The 20,828-nt window shown below is 41.9% G+C and overlaps 1 protein-coding gene across 2 annotated transcripts in view; it reads left to right on the top strand.

Annotated features, from left to right (window-relative positions):
• Window positions 1-20,828, top strand: part of retreg1 (reticulophagy regulator 1) — a 73,051-nt gene that overhangs the window by 39,666 nt on the left and 12,557 nt on the right. The window contains exon 1 of one of the 2 annotated variants that reach the window (XM_034183363.1): window positions 7,416-7,626. The exons of the other annotated variant lie outside the window; for it this stretch is intronic. Coding sequence (XP_034039254.1) covers window positions 7,595-7,626 — 32 coding nt within the window. The 5' untranslated portion in view covers window positions 7,416-7,594. Of the gene's footprint in view, window positions 1-7,415; window positions 7,627-20,828 lie in introns of those variants that run through there. 2 annotated transcript variants of the gene reach the window in all.

Below are 20,828 nucleotides of genomic sequence, written 5' to 3'. Positions count from 1 at the left end.
CTTCTGAGCACCATGCACCAGGAAGTGGAAATTGTGGACACCCAAAAACAAAAACCGAACACTGTTGTTGATTGCAACAAATGTGGTGTTGATATCATGGACCAGAAATTACCCAACTACTCCGTGCATGTTGCAACACAGAGATGGCCCATGGCTGTGTTTTACAACCTGTTGGACATGGCTGCCACAAATGCACATGTTTTATACACAGCATGTACAGGATCAAAAGAAAGTTGGCAATTGTGGGCGAGGGGTGCTAATCCCACTTCTATGACATTGTGAGCTTAGTACAGTACATTGGCATTATAACTGGTGTTTTCCTACAACCAAATTACCATTCATAAAGGATTTTCATCAGAAATACTTCTGCCCTTCTTAAAATGACAGGCAGTTGTTACAATAAGTTTTTTTTAATAACAAATAGAAAACATATCTAGGATCAAATGATAAAAACAGGGTAAAACTGTTTGTTGGCTAAATAAAATGAAAAATAGTTACTCTTAGTACATGAAATAAGATATGATCTCAATGAAATTAATTGCAAAATGAATAATGTTGCAGGGGCAGTGGTGGCAGACTCCAGCTGAAATAATACTTTTGCACTCAGGCTCAATCAGACACAACAGAGAAATGTGGCCTATTGTTTCTTTGGAATGTGCCCAGACAGGCTCACTTGAGCTGCATGTTAATTCCTGCCCAAATGTTAGCACATGGACAGGAATTAACATGTTTTGCAAAGAGGAGGGGGCAGGCAGCAGAAACAAAGATCTCTGGGCCTGCCAGTGTTAATTATAGTGTATGAACTAATGTGACAGAATACATGTGAGCCTTCATTAAAATAAACTCTAAGCCATATTTTTACATCTGTTTAGGTCCAGCTGACACTGATGTGCCACCAGCTGGTCATCTGGACAACTGCTTCCAACATTATGGATGAATTTGTTGCAAAGAAGTCCTGCTCTGCCCCAAATATCTGAATCTCTTAAAAATTCAGTCATCACTTAACAGGTGTCATGTCTGTTACAGACAAGAAAAGAGCAGCGTATGAAGGAAGATAAAAAGTGGAAATAAAAAAATAAACACTTTCAGTTGTTTATTTTTTATTGTTACAAGGAAAAAAGTGTTTTCATTCCATTTTCAATATAGGTTCCAAATTAAAAAAAAAACATCTGTGCTCTGCACGTCACATTTTCCACCATAAGCATCAGTTAAAAAAACATGATTATTCCAGAGAGAGAAACAGCCACTAAAATACTTAACTGTGTTATTTCCATAATAGTGACTGTATCAGGGCTGAAACAGTTAGTTAAATAACCTGAATAAATTGATTACAAAAAATGCTTTGAGGCAAATTCTGTGCCTCGAAGCTTCATTTAATGTTGTAGTACATATGCCAGCCCTGTGTGGCGCTGTAACATCCCCAGAAAAAAAGAGAAGAAGACTTGAGCATGCGCACAGGCCATGTAAATGCTAATCAGTTTAGCACAAAAGCTACATCCTTTCAACACAACACAGAGTAAAATAAAGCCTTTTAGGAGAAACAGTGTCCACGCTAATCATCTGAAATAGCTTACTGTGCTTACTAAAGCAGTGTGTTTCTGTGTTTTTTTTTTTTTTTTTTTTAAACACCGTTTCCTCCAGTAGCTGCTGTTCACTCTCGGGAATGACTGTTCACGCGGTGGCCGCCGCTCTCTGCCTGGTGAGTGGCTCAGCACTCCACTCACACCGTGCGAGTCACAGCTCTGACCCCGGTCACACGGACGTCGTCTCTGAAAGATCCTCTCTTTCTTCTGTGTTTGACACAGACTCGCACTGAGTGTTTCGTTTTTTAATTTTCTCCTTTGTGGGCAACACACAACGCTTCACAAACATGGTGACTTAAATAAAATAATAATAATAAAAAAACTGACTGCGACGCTTGCATGTTCAACCTCCAGCTGAAATGCATCTGCTGAATTGCAGAGAAAGGGTTAAAAAAAAAAAAAATCACACAGCGACCCAGTGCACCAACTGTATAACAACAACAAAAAAAACTTATAAATGGTTAAATTTTACAAGTTGGGAAAAACAGAAAGCCACATCCCATCACCATTTCAGCAAAATGTCAAGACTTTGGCCCAACTTTGGCTGAGCTCCTCACACCAGGAAAGATCCAAAACCTGTAAAGATGTGAACAAAATAATTACCCAGGAAAACAGAAAAGGGATACACTAAATTTGACAGTCTTTGTGATGGCGCAGCAACATTTTGCCATTGCTTAGGGAGAGCCCTGGACTGTTGATATTGTTTAAAAACCCAAATGCACTTTTTATGATTACTCGATTCATTGCCAGAATAATCGATAGAATACTCGATTATTAAAATAATTGATAGCTTTTTATCTGATTCAGGGCTCGAAATAGTATGTGCATGTGCTAGTTTGTGCACATATTATTCGAGCGGTGCATGTAATTTTATACTGCACTTGCACTGGTGCAAGTAACTTTATCCAAGTTTTATCAACTATCAGCACCAGTAGAATGAACCAATAAAGGAATAAATAAGGGAAAAAAACAATTTCCAGTGTGTTGTCTTCATCTTTCCTGCATTTTATGACTCACACGGAGCGAGTTGCTGTGACTATTCGTTCGCGCATGCATGTGGAAAAAAAAAAAAACTGCAGGCAGTTCCTCACTGTCCGCTCAAACTCTCATCACTGTGTTAAAAAAAAGGACATAAGTCCTGCTCACAGACTGATTGCCAGAGACAGGACATGTCCACATGAAGTATTTGCTCACGGACGGTTCGTTCGCGTGCATACGCACGCACATCTGACGGTCACAGGAGGAAAGATAAACTATAACAGAACTCAGAGTCAGACCTGCAGCTCAGCACAAGAATAGATATAAACTAGAAGTGAAATCGGAGTGCACAGTCTGGCTGCAGCCAAACTGTGCACTCTGACTTGTCTATGCAGAGAACCTGCAGGCTCCTTGTTAGTTATGGAAAAGGCTCAAACAAAATTTGTGAAGTGGCCTGTTTCACCTAAGGTAAAAGAAACTCACTTTAAAATAATAAAGAAAATCTATCCAGTTGCTGATTTACTGAAAAGAAGATTTGGGTTTGAAGTAGAGCCTTGTGCTTTCTGTAATGTAGCTGAGGAAACCTTAGAACATATGTTTTATTTATGCCCTGTATCGAGGAAGTTTTGGCTGGATATCAATGAGTGGTTATCTGTGAAAATAATTGATATGTTACCTTTTGTCATCTCTCACATTTTTTTTTATATGGACAACCTAAAGTCTTCTATTTCTGATGTGGTAAATATTGTCATACTCATGGGTAAATATTATATTCACTGTTGTAAATGGAGAAACAATAAGACCTCCTTTGTAGGTTTTGTTAATGACTTTAAATTATTTTTCTTGTCTCTCCAAAAAGTGAAATCTAAGCTGGCATGTAAAATCCACAAGGATATAAACTCTGTTACTTTTATGAAATGACCTTGCTCCTTATCTGTCACTAGGTAATGCCCCTTTTGATTTTGTTCTTGTTTGTTTTTATTTTTGTCTGTTTTGTTTGATGTATTTGTCTCCTACGAGATGTTGTAATTCAATTTCGTCTTAATTAAAACAAACAAACAAAAAAAAAACTGGCTGCGTTCTCACCTCCCTGCTGCAACTTGAAGTGGGCCCGGTCTGAAAGTGACTTTTGATTGTGCAAGTAACTTTTTTTGGTGCAAGTAATTTTTCTGTTACTAGCACCAGTGCAAGTAGGTTAAAAAATGTATTTCGACCCCTGCGATTACTCGATTAATCGCCAGAATAATTGATAGGATACTCGATTATTAAAATAATCGATAGCTGCAGCCTTAGACTGTATGACTCATTTCTTGAATCCAAATTTTTTGCATTTTGAAAAGTGTCTGTCTAGTCAATTGCACAGGTTGTGTTAGCAATGTGCTCTTTAAAAGCTTTTGGCAATGTTACTTTAATTGTTTCACGAGGCAATCACACAGTGAGATCCTTCATGTGTTCACACATAATGTCTACCCATAGTCCCACTGTCCTGCTGACCTGAGCTTGTGATATTTTAAATCGCTGTGCCAAATCAGCCATGACAAAGTTTTATCTTAGTTTCATCAAAGTCATTAGAATTTGTTCCACAACTGGCATTGATGGTGACGTGTTTGAAATTCTGTGAGTGGATCCCTGCATACAGACGGGAGTCTGCATCACTCTCTAAGATGCAGTCAACTACAGGGTGTGGCGGTCCTGGTGGTGGATGCATTTCACACTTTTGAACAGGTGTGACTCTCTACCACTGGGCATCACATGATGGCTTCTTCACCCTGATCCATCTCATCTTGCTCATCTGAGGGCAGCGATACAGGACATGATTATCAAGAAGTGATGCATTAGGATTTTCATGACAACACTTTAATTACACCATTAACCTTCCATCAACCCCACTAATTCCCACAGCAGCACCTCTGTGCTCCAGAAACCAAGAGAAAACATGATACATAATAACAGCTACAATATTAAATCCACGTTAAGATCAACATACTGCTGTTACGGTCTAGGACTGGGTTGAGTGTTAGACAAGAGCAGTAAGGCAGACACAGGAGTGATAAACAAGAGTTTATTGAACCAAGGATCTGCGCAGTGGAAGGACTAGACTAAGGACCAGACAACTTGACTGACAGGACAGACAAGATGGATGACAGAGACCTGACCGACGGAACAGACAGGGCAACCGGACCAGGACTGGAATCAAGGATGGACAGGGACCAGGACTGGAATCAAGGACAGACAGGGACAAGGTGAAGCGAACCTGTGGAGCTACTGGGACTGGATGAACTGCAAAGGAGATGAAAGAGCAGGTGAGACTGTGTAAGTGCATTTGGGGGTAACACCTCTGGACCAGAAAATCAAAGTTAAACATAAATAATTCCTGCAGAGTTAAAGTTCAGGATTAATGTTCAGTTAATCAGGGGTCGAAATACATTTTTTAACCTACTTGCACTGGTGCTAGTAACAAAAAAATTACTTGCACCAAAAAAGTTACAGTAGTGTTCAGAATAATAGTAGTGCTATGTGACTAAAAAGATTAATCCAGGTTTTGAGTATATTTCTTATTGTTACATGGGAAACAAGGTACCAGTAGATTCAGTAGATTCTCACAAATCCAACAAGACCAAGCATTCATGATATGCACACTCTTAAGGCTATGAAAGCAAGCTTCCTGCTCACGCAGCAGTAAAAGTGTCACCTGACTGGTTTCAGGTGGTGAGGTATAAGCTGACGAGGAAAGGACCTAGTCACTATGGTAACACTCTGTGATGGAGAATGTTAAAGTGCGCTACTGTGGTGAGAACTTCTCCAGAGCTCAGGAATCTCCCACAATTTCCTGTATAATTTTCTGCATTGTAAATTGTGTCGGTAGCGTGGCCCAAACAGAAGGTCGCCCCTTTGAGTCTGGTCTGCTTGAGGTTTCCTCCTCAAATCATCAGAGGGAGTTTTTCCTTACCACTGTGGCCTGTGTTCTTGCTCTGGGGGTTGGTAAGGTTAGACCTTACTTGTGTGAAGCACCTTAAGGCAACTTTGTTGTGATTTGGTGCTATATAAATGAAAATAAATTGAAAAATTGTCCTCAATAATAGTGTTTAGGAACTGCTAAAGACATGTTTTACCACAAAAGACTCCTGTGTTGTACTGAATATATTTCAGGATTCACCCCTTCATCGGTACATGTAGTCACAATTGGTCAGCCTAATGGCGTTGTGATATTTTGAATGAAGTAGTTTTCATGACGCCAATGTTGGTGCTTCATATTCTTTTGATGTTGTTATATATGAACCTGAATCTAAACTTTGCCTCTTGATTTTTTGTTTTTTTTGGTATGTTACAGAGTCACAACTCCGAAAGCAAAATGTTCTTCGTATGCTGACGCAAACATTGAAATGGGAGCAGTTCTGTTCATCTCTGTTCTACTTAACGTTGGTTAGAAAAAACAACCCAACTGTTGATGTATCGGTCTGCCATGGTAGCACGTGGCTTAGTGGTTAGCAAGGTTTCCTCGCAGCAAGAAGGTCATAGGATTGATTCCCACCTGTGGTCTTCCTGTGTGGAGTTTGCATGTTCTCCCCACGTTTCCTTGGGTTTCCCCCCACATTTAAAAGACATGCGGGTTAGGTGAATTGGAAACTTTATCATTGTCGGGGTCTTCCTTGGAAAAGAGATTTCTATCTCAAAGGGACTAACCTGGTTAAATAAAGGTTTTTAAAAAATGTAGTACATTCTAGAAGAAAGCGAGCAAGTGGCAGGGACACATTTCGGGTGTACTACACCACCACCATCTTGTACGTCCTCTGACCCGAATGTTAACACATGACATTTGTACAAACCCCAGTGTGCCGCAAAAGCTTCTATTTTGTGATGGTGGAGGTTTTTTTTTTAATGGCAATTGATGTGTATTTGTGTAGTACGACAGCCCCGTGGATGCTGCTCCCATTGTCATCATGCATGTGACCTGTCATCTTTGAATTTTCGTGGGAAGTTCTTTAGTTGCTAGAAGTACTACTGATGGTGTCTTTGCTTTTGGTACTCGTCTGCACAGATTCAGATGTATCCTGTGTTTATTGGTAGTGGTGCCTACTGGGCCCAGGTTGAGCCGAAGCTGCAGAGGTGAGTGTACACACTGGACAGACAGGGAATGAAAACTGGATATCTACACAATTAAAATGCGTCACTATTTCAGTATTTGTTTTAAAAGAATATTAGTGACTCAATGACTTTTTTCATTGCTAAAATCACTGTGGCAAGACAGCTGTAGGCCCTTGTGCACCCCCTGCTGGCAAAGTGTCAGAAATTTGCTCAGGATTATAGTGAGTATTTTATAAGCAGGTTTTGTGTGTGTGTGTTTCTCACACCTTTACCAGTAAATCCATTTTCCCATTCACATGCTCCAGATCCTCCTGGGGAATCCCATTCCAGATTATCCCTGTAGAGTGTTGTGGGTTTACTAGGGGCTCTCCACCCACTGGATTTGGTTAAAAAGCCTTTAACAAACAGTGGCCAACTGACGAATGAAAACACAACATTGTTGAGATGTTTTTCTAACAGATTATCTTCAGTAACATAGTCAGGAACATTATTTGGCAACATGTGGAGGTTGACTAATAATATACAAATGTCAGTGATACTGTTGATGGATTATAAGATTTGTACATGCATCCTCCTCCTTTAACCTTCCACACCATGTCACCAGCATGAGGCGGTTGTTGCTGTTTATGCCCCTTCCCACCCTGTCCCTCTGTCCACCTGATTACCGCCTGTTGGAATGTAGTGTGACCAGGTTATTTTTAGATCAGTCCACTTGAAATAGTCCAACCAGGGCTTCACTGAAGGTAAATACGGGCGGCTCTTCTTGTGCCACGCCAAAACAGAGTTTGGCTCGAGACTGACTTTAGTCCAGCTTGTAATTTGTTGAAAGAGACAAATTGTTTTCTTCTCTTGCTTCATCTCTCTCAGAATTATCTTTACCATCCATACTCGCAGTCCTTCAGTAGCAGGCCTTTTTTTGTCTTGTGTGAGTATTTGAAGCTCTGGAGATGTCTCCTGAAGACCACAGGGCAGGATTAAGGTATGGTTGGACCTGTTTGTTATCGATACTAGCAAAGAATGAGGTTGAGTGTTCTGACTTTTTGAAGGATTCACATGTATCTCAGAAAATGTTCTCACCCTTTTGGGTTGTATTTTCCCAGTTGTGATTTTAGCAAACATTTTCACACTACTTAAAATTAAGTGGAATTTAATTTGGACAGAAAAGGTAACAAACCTGATTTTACAGTTTTTTTTAAAAATTTCTTTTAATTCACAAATTGTATAATCAGTCAAAGATGTATGGAATCCAAATTTAAAATAACATTATTTCTGACAAAATTATGGAATTTTTTGAATTGTGATTTTGTAGGTGTATGTTGGCTTTTCGTTACTACAAAAACTCGGCCTTGAGATCGTTAGACTTGTTTTATTTTATACTTTTGATTCATTTGTTTGTGTTTAAATAATGACATTTTGGCTGTATATACTGGTACTTTTGATTGAAGCCATTTTTTCTTTGAAATCTGTGTAGTTGTAAATGAGAAAAAGGTTCTTGCAGATTTAAATTACCCTTTTAACTCCTTGACTGTAATTACCACACTTGTTAACGGGAGTTATGCAATATGTTTCCCTTTCTTGTTTGTGTTTTCATTGTGCAATCGGTGTTGGCGTGTAAGAAAACAAGCTCTAGTTTAATTAAGGAGTTACATTCACACTCTGACAGTGTCAGATTGTGGCCCAATCTCATTCACTTCAAATGGATAAGGGCATCTGTCTTCTTGGAAATTGTACACGTGATTGCATCATTGTTTCTTTTTGGCAGTCACACAACGCTGGCTTCTTCAGTGACCGGGTTGCTTTTGGCTGACGTGTAGACTGGCCTTTTGCAAAGGTATTAACTGTAAACTCACCCAGCCTGCGTTGGCTCACTCTAAATCTCCTGCTCACATAACTTGGAGAGGAGATAGTTGAAGTTTGTGAGGCACAATACGGACAGGTGGGTAAATAACTCTCCAACTCCCCTGTGTTTCCAGTCGCTAGAAAGGAGCTTGGATGTTTTTGGTGCCTTTCCTCACATTGTTTGTCTTGCTGTATTTTTATTGTGCTGTCACCAGCCTGGTTGAAGGCTCAGGCTTACCACAGCTGGTATTGTTCCAGTTGTATCTGCCCAACAGCTGCCCGTGTTCTGCAGCTGCACTTATTCACGGCTTTGATATTTGTTTTTCCTCTGACATGTTTGTTGCAGAGTCTTGTGTTGAGAGTAGGATACGATGTTGGACTGTGATGAAAAAAGGTTAAGTCATACGGACTAATACACTGATGTTCGAAGAAGTGCAGTAATGTAACAATCACTGAACATCCCTGTGGAAAGATTCTGTAAAATGGGAATATGCAGGAAATCCAGTCTACAACAACAGTATCATTTTGATAAACAAGTATATCAGCAATCAACAACTATAGCTTCCATGAGTCTTGGGCAACATGTCAATTAGAACCCATCTGATATATCGGTTGCCCAGTAATATCGGCCGATATGAACTTGTATCGATATCGGTGTTATCTTTGATGATCTGAAATTTTTTTACTTTAATGAATGAATGATGGAGAAAGACACTGTCTGTTGAAAATGACATCATTATGTAGTTTGTCCAGTAGACGGTGCTTGGATAGCATTGTTTACAATACTGTCAAGTATGGCTGGGACCCCTTTCATCCCTTGTCACATAAGCTACAAAAGTCAGAGGCAAAGCAACCAGCTGCAATTTATTTTCAGAGTGGGCGTTTTATAGGAACAAAACACAAGTGGTATCTATACCGCCAGTACCAAAATAAACAAGAAGACTATTTCATGCAAATGTTGAGCGATGCAACACGACATCTGCCAATCCAAGTGAAGGCTGCATCTAGGGATGGGTACCTTTCACATTTGAACCGATACAGTACTGATACCCGGTACCTGGGAATCGATACCGGTACACAACAATACCAATTTTCATTACTTTTATGCATTGTGTTTGAAGTAAAATCTAAAAAAAAAAATTACAGTTTAACAGATTTATTTCTGAAAGTGTAAACTTTAACAAATATGTCAAAACAACATGAAATTGTTTGTCTTGTAACAAGGCAATTGTTTCACAAATTTCATGAACATAGAAACTCTTAACTACACCTAAGCAGTGCTTTTCTTTAAAATGCACAAATTAAAACCAAAAGGGGTTAGACTAAAAATAAATAAAAGTGTACTTTTTATAAATTAAAGTGCTGCAAACTAAAACTAAAAGTGAGGCAAACTTTTTTGCAATGAACTACATTTAGTGTTTTATTGTTCCTTATTCAGTTTTTTTTTTTTCAAGAACACAAGCATATCAGCTTTTTCGGGCAAGAGCCAAGCCCGCTCCAAACATGCTAACGTCATCTAACACTACACTTTAGCGTTTCTTACCTGCAATAGATGATGATGATGAAGCGGTTGTAAGCGTATCTTCTCCAGTGATGCTGGCTGCAGATGACGAGTCGCTAGCGGTGCCCAATTCAGGAGCCGATCTGACTCGCAGGCAGTCAAAAAATTGTGCTGTCTTCAGCGTTGAGAAATATCTTGTGCTTAACCAGGAGCTTCCTCAGATTAGATGTATTTCCGCTGCTGGCCTTGCATTTTGCGTTACAAATATTGTAGCAAGCGTAATCTGCATCGCATTTAGAAAAGTAGAGCCATTCTTTCGAGCGCTTTCTGTCAGCTATGCTGCTTTGTTTATGAACCAGCGGCTGCCACTTGTGACGTCATTATGCTGTGCGTGCTGCGTTCCTGTTCAGCATGTAAAATTGTCCACTCTCCCACTCGCTCGAGCATAATGGTGCGTTTAAGTACCAAAACATGGTACTGTTTGATTTTACGTGAACAGATACCCTGTAGTACTGACGAAATTCGGTCAGTGCCAAAAAAGTACCGAATTCGGTACCCATCCCTAGCTGCATCACATATATTGGTTGGTGGTTATATTTTTTGTTATTTATAATAAAGTTTATGTTTAAACTGTAAAATGTCAAGTCGCAAATACATTTCTTTGCCATAAGGGTTTAATAATAAAATGTTTGGAATCATTGACATTTTTAATATATATGCTCACGGACACTGTATTAGGTATACCTTGTTAGTACCAGGTTGGATTCCCTTTTGCCTTCAGAACTGCCTTAATTCTTCATGGCATAGATTCACAAAGGTGTTGGAAATATTCCAACACCTTTGTCCATATGTTGGTCCATAATGACATGATGGCAACATGCAGTTACCCATTCAACCAGTCTGCTCATTCTCCTCTGACATCAACAAGGCATTTTCATCCACACAACTGCTGCTCACTGAATATATTCTCTTTTTTTGGTGTTACGGTCGAGGTTGAGTGTTAGACCCAAATCAGGGGTCGAAATACATTTTTTAACCTACTTGCACTAATGCAGGAGCAGTAAGGCAGACACAGGAGTGATAAACAAGAGTTTATTGAACCAAGGAACTGCGCAGTGGAAGGACTAAGGATCAGACAACTTGATTGACGTGACAGACAAGATGGATGATGGAGACCTGACCGACAGAACAGACAGGGCATACGGACCAGGACTGGAATCAATTATAGACAGGGACCAGGACTGGAATCAAGGATGGACAGGGTCCAGGTGAAGCAAGCCTGTGGAGCTACTGGGACTGGATGAACTGCAAGGGAGAGGAAAGAGGAGGTGAGACTGTGTAGGTGCATTTGGGGGTAACACCTCTGGACCAGAAAATCAAAGTTAAACATAAATAATTCCTGCAGAGTTAAAGTTCAGGATTAATGTTCCAAATCAAAGTTCAGTTCCAAATCAAAGTTTAGTTCCAAAATCAAAGTTCCAAGTTCAAGATCAAACTCTTGGTGCATTCAGGATAGCAGAGTTAGAATTCTCTTTGTGGCTGCACTCAGAGATCACTGAAGACACAAAATAACTTACAGTTCAGTTAGAAGGATTGCTGTGCACTCTGTTCCTACAACAGTGCAGATGCACACACACTGAATCACTGATGGTTACTAAACTGAAAGGACGCTGATAATAGGAGCTGATTAATGTTAGACGCTGCAGGTGAAACACGCCAGGCAGCCCACAGATTACGCCAGAGTTTAAGCAGAAGGCAGATGGGCGTGACCGTGGAATACAAATGATACAGAATCATATTTAGAGCTGAAAACTTACTGAGCAGAATGCAATAAATGATCTTAACATTACAGCCCAAAAGCTTACACAGATACACATGGGCAGTTATGTCTGAACCAGGAATACTCGCAGAGGAAATAAAGGTTGTAAATTAAGCCAGAGCGCTTAACACCAGTAATTAAGTTCAAGGCTTGAAAGCTCCACTCGACAGGTAACTCACGAAAGCCTGGAAAATCCCGAGAGGAAAAAACATAGTATGTTACATACTGCGCCTAGAAGCAACAGTGAAAAACACAGACAGATACATTTGTGGACATGGGAGCCCACAGTGGAAAAGTTACTACAGGGGCGTGGAGATTTCAGTCTGGAAAAACACAGCAGGAAAAGTTAATGAGCTCGGAGGCTCGCAACTAAAAAACTCAGAGTTCCAACCATGGCGAAGGAACGCCAAACAAAGAACGCTATGAGAAAACATAAGACCAGGTTACTGGCTAAGAGCGATGGCATGGCACAGCTGGGAACTCATGGCAACCCGTTTCCAACCCAGAGGAACGCGGAGGTTCTTCAGGAGGGAAGCAGCAGATGTCAGCTGTTGTAGTAGTAGATTCTGGCGCCGAACCCATGACAGGTCCGGGGTTAAATCTGGAGCAGTGATGAGACGGGATGAGTGTCAGCTCTGAGCACCCACTCAGTGAAGATGCCGATCAGCTGTGAGACGCTGCTCTGTCAATTCCACATGCTGACTTGACAGATGAGGCAGAGCCAAAGTGCAGCTTGACAGCTGGGTGCAGAGCCCTCACGTCACCCAAAGCAGACGCACCAAACACCAGCACATTCACCCAGCAGCTCCACCTCAGCTTCACCTGAAAACACAGAGACAAAGAAAGCCAGCAGACCAAGCAGGACCAGGGGCAAACCACAGCAGCACCCCCCCTCAAAGGGAGACCCCGCGCGACTCACCAGGCCAAGCCGGAGGCTGACACCCTAGGAGAGGAAGGCAGAGCTGGACGAAACCCCAAACCATGACAATGACAGGGCGGGAGATGAAGACAGTCCCGTCTTCTCCAGACCCCACGGCGGAGAAGTTGCCATGTGACCCTCCAAGGTCCACGGAGGAACAGGAGCCTCACGACCCACCAGGGCCCCCTACAGAGAACAGGTGCCGTGCGATCCTCCGGGGCCTGAGGCAGACACAGGACAGGAACCTCACAACCCTCCAGGGCCCACAATGGGGAACAGGTGCCGTGCGACCCTCCTGGGCCTGAGGAGGACACAGGACAGGAACCTCATGACCCTCCAGGGTCTACGACAGAGAACAGGTGCCATGTAACCCTCCTGGACCTGAGGCGGAAACAAAAAACACAGGAACCTCACGACCCTCCAGTGTCCACAATGGAGAACAGGTGCCATGCGACCCTCCTGGGCCTGAGGTGGAACAAAAAACAGGAGCCTTACGACTCTCCAGGGCCCACGACGGAGAACAGCTGCTGTGTGACCCTCCTGGGCCTGAGGCGGAACAAAAAACACAGGAGTCTCACGACCTTCCAGGGCCCATGATGGAGACAGGAGCTGTGCGACCCTCCTGGGCCTGAGGCGGAACAAAAAACACAGGAGCCTCACTACACTCCAGGGCGCACAATGGAGACAGGTGCCATGTGACCCTCCTTGGCCTGAGGCGGAACAAAATACAGGAGAAGTCCGAAAAGGTCAACTGGCAGGGAACAAAAAACTCCACTCAGGGAAGGTGGAGCAGAAACAGGAGCAGGAATAAACAAACCCCACCCTGGGTGGAGCAGAACATGACCTTGCCCAAGGGCCCTTAGTGATTTTCCGGTCAGGCTGGGATTTGAACCGAGGATCCTCTGGTCTCAAGCCCAGTGCATTAACCACTAGACAGACCATCACCTGCCCTCTCATCCAGCTGCTGTGTGCTGTAATCAACCATGCAAAAATAAATCCCATATGATAATCCAACCACCATGGTGTCCAGAGTTGCGTTGTGCTGCTGAAGTGAGAAAAAATTAAAGTTCCCTGGAAAGGCTGCATCTGATGTATGGGACAGCATGGCCCAGTGCCAGCTGTGTCCAGCAGCTGGCAACAGTGCACACGTGTGCTCCCTGTTCACATGTGCGCACATTTGCGCCACGCGCGCACACATAGCTCCTCATTCAGCCATCGTGGACACACACACACACACACAGAGCAATCATGTCATCCATCCAGCACCTCTGCTCTTCCCTCCAGGGCTCGTGACGGAGACAGGTGCCGTGTGACCTTCCTGGGCCTGAGGCGGAACAAAAAACAGGAGAGATCCGAAAAGGTCAACTGGCAGGGAACAAAAAACTCCACTCAGGGAAGGTGGAGCAGAAACAGGACCAGGAATAAACAAACCCCACCCTGGGAAGGTGGAGCAGAACATGACCTGACATACCTAGGGAACAGACTAAGGGACATAACACATGGGGACCAGACTCAGACATGAAGGGACCAGACTTGGACTAGAAACTAGGTCAGGAACTACACAAAGGATGCCTACTCAGGAGAGGAGGCAGACCAGGGTGGAGGACCAGGACTGGGGATCAAACACGGGTCATGACTAGACTTAAACACATGGGAAACTGACCAGGACGGAAAATGGGACAAGGGAACCACACCTAAGACCCAGGACTGAAAACTGAAATTAGACTAGGGACCATACATGGTTGACAGCCATCTGCGCGAGTCCACACACTGGATCAAAGTCACCCGGCTGACCTGAGTGTGATGCACATGTTCAAAACCGTCCGTGTGCCATCAAGACGGGACGCCTGTCCAGCAGAGGTCCGTGTGCAGTCTGAGCACCATCTGACGGCAATTTACATATTCTGATGGCGGTAAAACAGGACAGAACACACACACACAGAGCAATCATGTCATCCATCCAGTACCTCTGCTCTACGCACACACGTACATGCATGTGAGGTCAGTAGCGGTGGGGAAATGGAGGATGAGCACACATGTGATTGCATGAGTGAGTGAGTGACCGCACCATGCCAGCTTTGACACATATGGTGCGAGTCTGTCCATACATTGGGGCTGTGCAAAACGCCCCTGCCGGGAGGAACACAGCGCTGCCTGGCATTCTTCAGCGTCTTTTATAGCCGTCTGACAGCAGTCTGTGTCATCTACCTGTTGAGGACACGCGCTTTAGATACCATCATGCAGGTGTGGACGAGGTAATCTGGATGCTTTCTGACACGGCTGACCACGCCTCTTTCCCTTCCGACTGCGTCCGATTATGGCAGTATCTGCCTTGTCGGGCTGGTTCCTGCACATTCTGGCTGTGTGTGACTGGGACTTAACTGTTCAAATTCTATGCAGGAGCTGTGGACTGGATTAGGATGAATCCATCTGATCAAGTATTGTATCTGTTTAGCCACATTAGTAATGTAGAAAATCTGGTGCTTCCAGACCACCTTGAGCTTTTTTTTTTTTCTGAAGAGTAGCTATACTAATTTTTAGCTTTTTTATTTTTACAGTAAAACTTTGAAATGACAGACTCTAAAGACTGAAACCATTTAACTGTGAGTTTGAATGGAATCATTTTGAAAAAAGGTAATTAATTTGTGGCAATATTTTCATTTTGATAGTTGCTATCCCTAATAGGGAGATGGGGAGGTTGTTCCATCATTTCAAATCGTTACAGATTTTGTCAATAAGTGGGACAAAGTTAAGCTGAACTAGCTCTCCTAATTATTATTCAGGATCTGTCACAGAGGTATTAAGAATGAATGGAACTCTTCTATGAACTAATATACTGACTCCTCTTTGTCTGCTGTTACAACAAGCTGAAAAACACTGACTAAATACTGGGACAAAAAAATTCTGATATTACATATTGAGAAGGCTCTAAAAGACAGACAGACACAAGTATGTCATACATAAAACATAAATTACACCTGTGCAATATTGAGTGTAAATGAGTGAGACTATGCGTGCAGTGGGAGTGTGTTTAAATTATCCATCTTAACACTGCAGACATCCTCAGAAAAGCCACGGGTTTGTGGATGGATTCCGATACAGCTGAACATCTACATAAAGTTTATCTACTACCAGGTAAACACGTTCATTATTCTCCTTATGCTGTTTTTAATTGGGTAAAGAATCTTTCTGCGGTTGTTAATTTCTTTTGGAAACTGATTGTTTATTCCAAAGTTGGTCCCTCTGAGCTCTCTGGCTTTGCTTTTAATGAGGTCTTTATGTTTGTAATGTTCCAGTTTGGCGATGATGGGTCGAGGTCTTCTGCTCTTGGGTCCGCTGTCTTAGCGACCGATATCTGAAGCTTTTGTACAACAATCATTTCCACATAAATTCAGCATTATTTCATCATAAAAGACAGATGAAGCGATCAGAGCGCCGCGGCTAGATGAGCTGCTAGCTGATGCATTCACTGTGCACCGGTCATTTCAAAGCATCAAGGAATTTTGCAGAATTTCTGCTTAAAATGGCCTCGTGTCTGCTTAAAACTGACTTGAGAATGATTTAAGAGCTTTCACCTTCATCATCTGATGGTAAATAAGATAAGATAAACTATTGATCTCACAGAGGAGAAATTCACGTCAGCTCTTAAAAAACGCACGAGATGGGTGCAAGTAGAGGAAAATGTTCATCAAACAGCGTGTGCAAGGATAAGCAATAATAATAATACTTGTAACAGTACAAGACCTAAATAAATGAGGTAGAAATAGAATATGTATATATATATATGTGTATATATATATATATATATATAGAATATGTGTATATATAAACATGATTGGGATTGAAAAGGAGATGGGAGCGACTTCTTTACAATATGTGAAATGGAGTTTAGATGTGATTAGGTGACATTAGTGCTGGGATTTGTAAACGAGTTGTTATTGCACATGATTTGTGGACATATTATTGCATGTGGTTATTTCTCTCTTGCTTGCCTCTACTGGTGGTTGGATATCACTGCGGTATTGTATCACTTCCTGTTCCGGAGCACAGCGGTGTTTTTCTGTATCTGTTAGCTGTTTAATCTGCGCAGTTAGATTGATCTAGTTATCTAGATTACGATTTGTTTCCCAGTGTAATCTTTACGTGCCTTAACTAAAGCACTCCTTCTGCTGAATCACCTCTAAATTATTTACACATTATTCACTTTGCGTGTTTTTAGGAATCCGCTAGCTTAGCGTAGCTACTAGCTCTTAGCCGATTTAGCATGGCGGCTTCTCCTGTCTCTCCCGCACTTTTCTGCTCTGGGTGTGAAATGTTTAGTTATTCCTCGGCCTCCTTTAGCAGTAATGGTACTTGTAATAAGTGTAGCTTATTCGTAGCTTTGGAGGCCAGGCTGGGCGAATTGGAGACTCGGCTCCGCACCGTGGAAAATTCTACAGCTAGCCAGGCCCCTGTAATCGGTGCGGACCAAGGTAGCTTAGCCGCCGTTAGTTCCCCCCTGGCAGATCCCGAGCAGCCGGGAAAGCAGGCTGACTGGGTGACTGTGAGGAGGAAGCGTAGCCCTAAACAGAAGCCCCGTGTACACCGCCAACCCGTTCACATTTCTAACCGTTTTTCCCCACTCGACGACACACCCGCCGAGGATCAAACTCTGGTTATTGGCGACTCTGTTTTGAGAAATGTGAAGTTAGCGACACCAGCAACCATAGTCAATTGTCTTCCGGGGGCCAGAGCAGGCGACATTGAAGGACATTTGAAACCGCTGGCTAAGGCTAAGCGTAAATTTGGTAAGATTGTAATTCACGTCGGCAGTAATGACACCCGGTTACGCCAATCGGAGGTCACTAAAATTAACATTAAATCGGTGTGTAACTTTGCAAAAACAATGTCGGACTCTGTAGTTTTCTCTGGGCCCCTTCCCAATCAGACCGGGAGTGACATGTTTAGCCGCATGTTCTCCTTGAATTGCTGGCTGTCTGAGTGGTGTCCAAAAAATGAGGTGGGCTTCATAGATAATTGGCAAAGCTTCTGGGGAAAACCTGGTCTTGTTAGGAGAGACGGCATCCATCCCACTTTGGATGGAGCAGCTCTCATTTCTAGAAATCTGGCTAATTTTCTTAAATCCTCCAAACCGTGACTATCCAGGGTTGGGACCAGGAAGCAGAGTTGTAGTCTTACACACCTCTCTGCAGCTTCTCTCCCCCTGCCATCCCCTCATTACCCCATCCCCGTAGAGACGGTGCCTGCTCCCAGACTACCAATAACCAGCAAAAATCTATTTAAGCATAAAAATTCAAAAAGAAAAAATAATATAGCACCTTCAACTGCACCACAGACTAAAACAGTTAAATGTGGTCTATTAAACATTAGGTCTCTCTCTTCTAAGTCCCTGTTGGTAAATGATATAATAATTGATCAACATATTGATTTATTCTGCCTAACAGAAACCTGGTTACAGCAGGATGAATATGTTAGTTTAAATGAGTCAACACCCCCGAGTCACACTAACTGTCAGAATGCTCGTAGCACGGGCCGGGGCGGTGGATTAGCAGCAATCTTCCATTCCAGCTTATTAATTAATCAAAAACCCAGACAGAGCTTTAATTCATTTGAAAGCTTGTCTCTTAGTCTTGTCCATCCAAATTGGAAGTCCCAAAAACCAGTTTTATTTGTTATTATCTATCGTCCACCTGGTCGTTACTGTGAGTTTCTCTGTGAATTTTCAGACCTTTTGTCTGACTTAGTGCTTAGCTCAGATAAGATAATTATAGTGGGCGATTTTAACATCCACACAGATGCTGAGAATGACAGCCTCAACACTGCATTTAATCTATTATTAGACTCTATTGGCTTTGCTCAAAAAGTAAATGAGTCCACCCACCACTTTAATCATATCTTAGATCTTGTTCTGACTTATGGTATGGAAATAGAAGACTTAACAGTATTCCCTGAAAACTCCCTTCTGTCTGATCATTTTTTAATAACATTTACATTTACTCTGATGGACTACCCAGCAGTGGGGAATAAGTTTCATTACACTAGAAGTCTTTCAGAAAGCGCTGTAACTAGGTTTAAGGATATGATTCCTTCTTTATGTTCTCTAATGCCATAAACCAACACAGTGCAGAGTAGCTACCTAAACTCTGTAAGGGAGATAGAGTATCTCGTCAATAGTTTTACATCCTCATTGAAGACAACTTTGGATGCTGTAGCTCCTCTGAAAAAGAGAGCTTTAAATCAGAAGTGTCTGACTCCATGGTATAACTCTCAAACTCGTAGCTTAAAGCAGATAACCCGTAAGTTGGAGAGGAAATGGCGTCTCACTAATTTAGAAGATCTTCACTTAGCCTGGAAAAAGAGTCTGTTGCTCTATAAAAAAGCCCTCCGTAAAGCTAGGACATCTTTCTACTCATCACTAATTGAAGAAAATAAGAACAACCCCAGGTTTCTTTTCAGCACTGTAGCCAGGCTGACAAAGAGTCAGAGCTCTATTGAGCTGAGTATTCCATTAACTTTAACTAGTAATGACTTCATGACTTTCTTTGCTAACAAAATTTTAACTATTAGAGAAAAAATTACTCATAACCATCCCAAAGACGTATCGTTATCTTTGGCTGCTTTCAGTGATGCCGGTATTTGGTTAGACTCTTTCTCTCCGATTGTTCTGTCTGAGTTATTTTCATTAGTTACTTCATCCAAACCATCAACATGTTTATTAGACCCCATTCCTACCAGGCTGCTCAAGGAAGCCCTACCATTATTTAATGCTTCGATCTTAAATATGATCAATCTATCTTTGTTAGTTGGCTATGTACCACAGGCTTTTAAGGTGGCAGTAATTAAACCATTACTTAAAAAGCCATCACTTGACCCAGCTATCTTAGCTAATTATAGGCCAATCTCCAACCTTCCTTTTCTCTCAAAAATTCTTGAAAGGGTAGTTGTAAAACAGCTAACTGATCATCTGCAGAGGAATGGTCTATTTGAAGAGTTTCAGTCAGGTTTTAGAATTCATCATAGTACAGAAACAGCATTAGTGAAGGTTACAAATGATCTTCTTATGGCCTCGGACAGTGGACTCATCTCTGTGCTTGTTCTGTTAGACCTCAGTGCTGCTTTTGATACTGTTGACCATAAAATTTTATTACAGAGATTAGAGCATGCCATAGGTATTAAAGGCACTGCGCTGCGGTGGTTTGAATCATATTTGTCTAATAGATTACAATTTGTTCATGTAAATGGGGAATCTTCTTCACAGACTAAAGTTAATTATGGAGTTCCACAAGGTTCTGTGCTAGGACCAATTTTATTCACTTTATATATGCTTTCCTTAGGCAGTATTATTAGACGGCATTGCTTAAATTTTCATTGTTACGCAGATGATACCCAGCTTTATCTATCCATGAAGCCAGAGGACACACACCAATTAGCTAAACTGCAGGATTGTCTTACAGACATAAAGACATGGATGACCTCTAATTTCCTGCTTTTAAACTCAGATAAAACTGAAGTTATTGTACTTGGCCCCACAAATCTTAGAAACATGGTGTCTAACCAGATCCTTACTCTGGATGGCATTACCCTGACCTCTAGTAATACTGTGAGAAATCTTGGAGTCATTTTTGATCAGGATATGTCATTCAAAGCGCATATTAAACAAATATGTAGGACTGCTTTTTTGCATTTACGCAATATCTCTAAAATCAGAAAGGTCTTGTCTCAGAGTGATGCTGAAAAACTAATTCATGCATTTATTTCCTCTAGGCTGGACTATTGTAATTCATTATTATCAGGTTGTCCTAAAAGTTCCCTAAAAAGCCTTCAGTTAATTCAAAATGCTGCAGCTAGAGTGCTGATGGGGACTAGAAGGAGAGAGCATATCTCACCCATATTGGCCTCTCTTCATTGGCTTCCTGTTAATTCTAGAATAGAATTTAAAATTCTTCTTCTTACTTATAAGGTTTTGAATAATCAGGTCCCATCTTATCTTAGGGACCTCGTAGTACCATATCACCCCAATAGAGCGCTTCGCTCTCAGACTGCAGGCTTACTTGTAGTTCCTAGGGTTTGTAAGAGTAGAATGGGAGGCAGAGCCTTCAGCTT

The sequence above is a fragment of the Thalassophryne amazonica genome, chromosome 12 (assembly GCF_902500255.1).
Source record: "Thalassophryne amazonica chromosome 12, fThaAma1.1, whole genome shotgun sequence".
Taxonomy (NCBI): domain Eukaryota; kingdom Metazoa; phylum Chordata; class Actinopteri; order Batrachoidiformes; family Batrachoididae; genus Thalassophryne; species Thalassophryne amazonica.
Note: the sequence above shows the minus strand (reverse complement) of the source record. Positions and strands in the feature narration are given on the sequence as shown.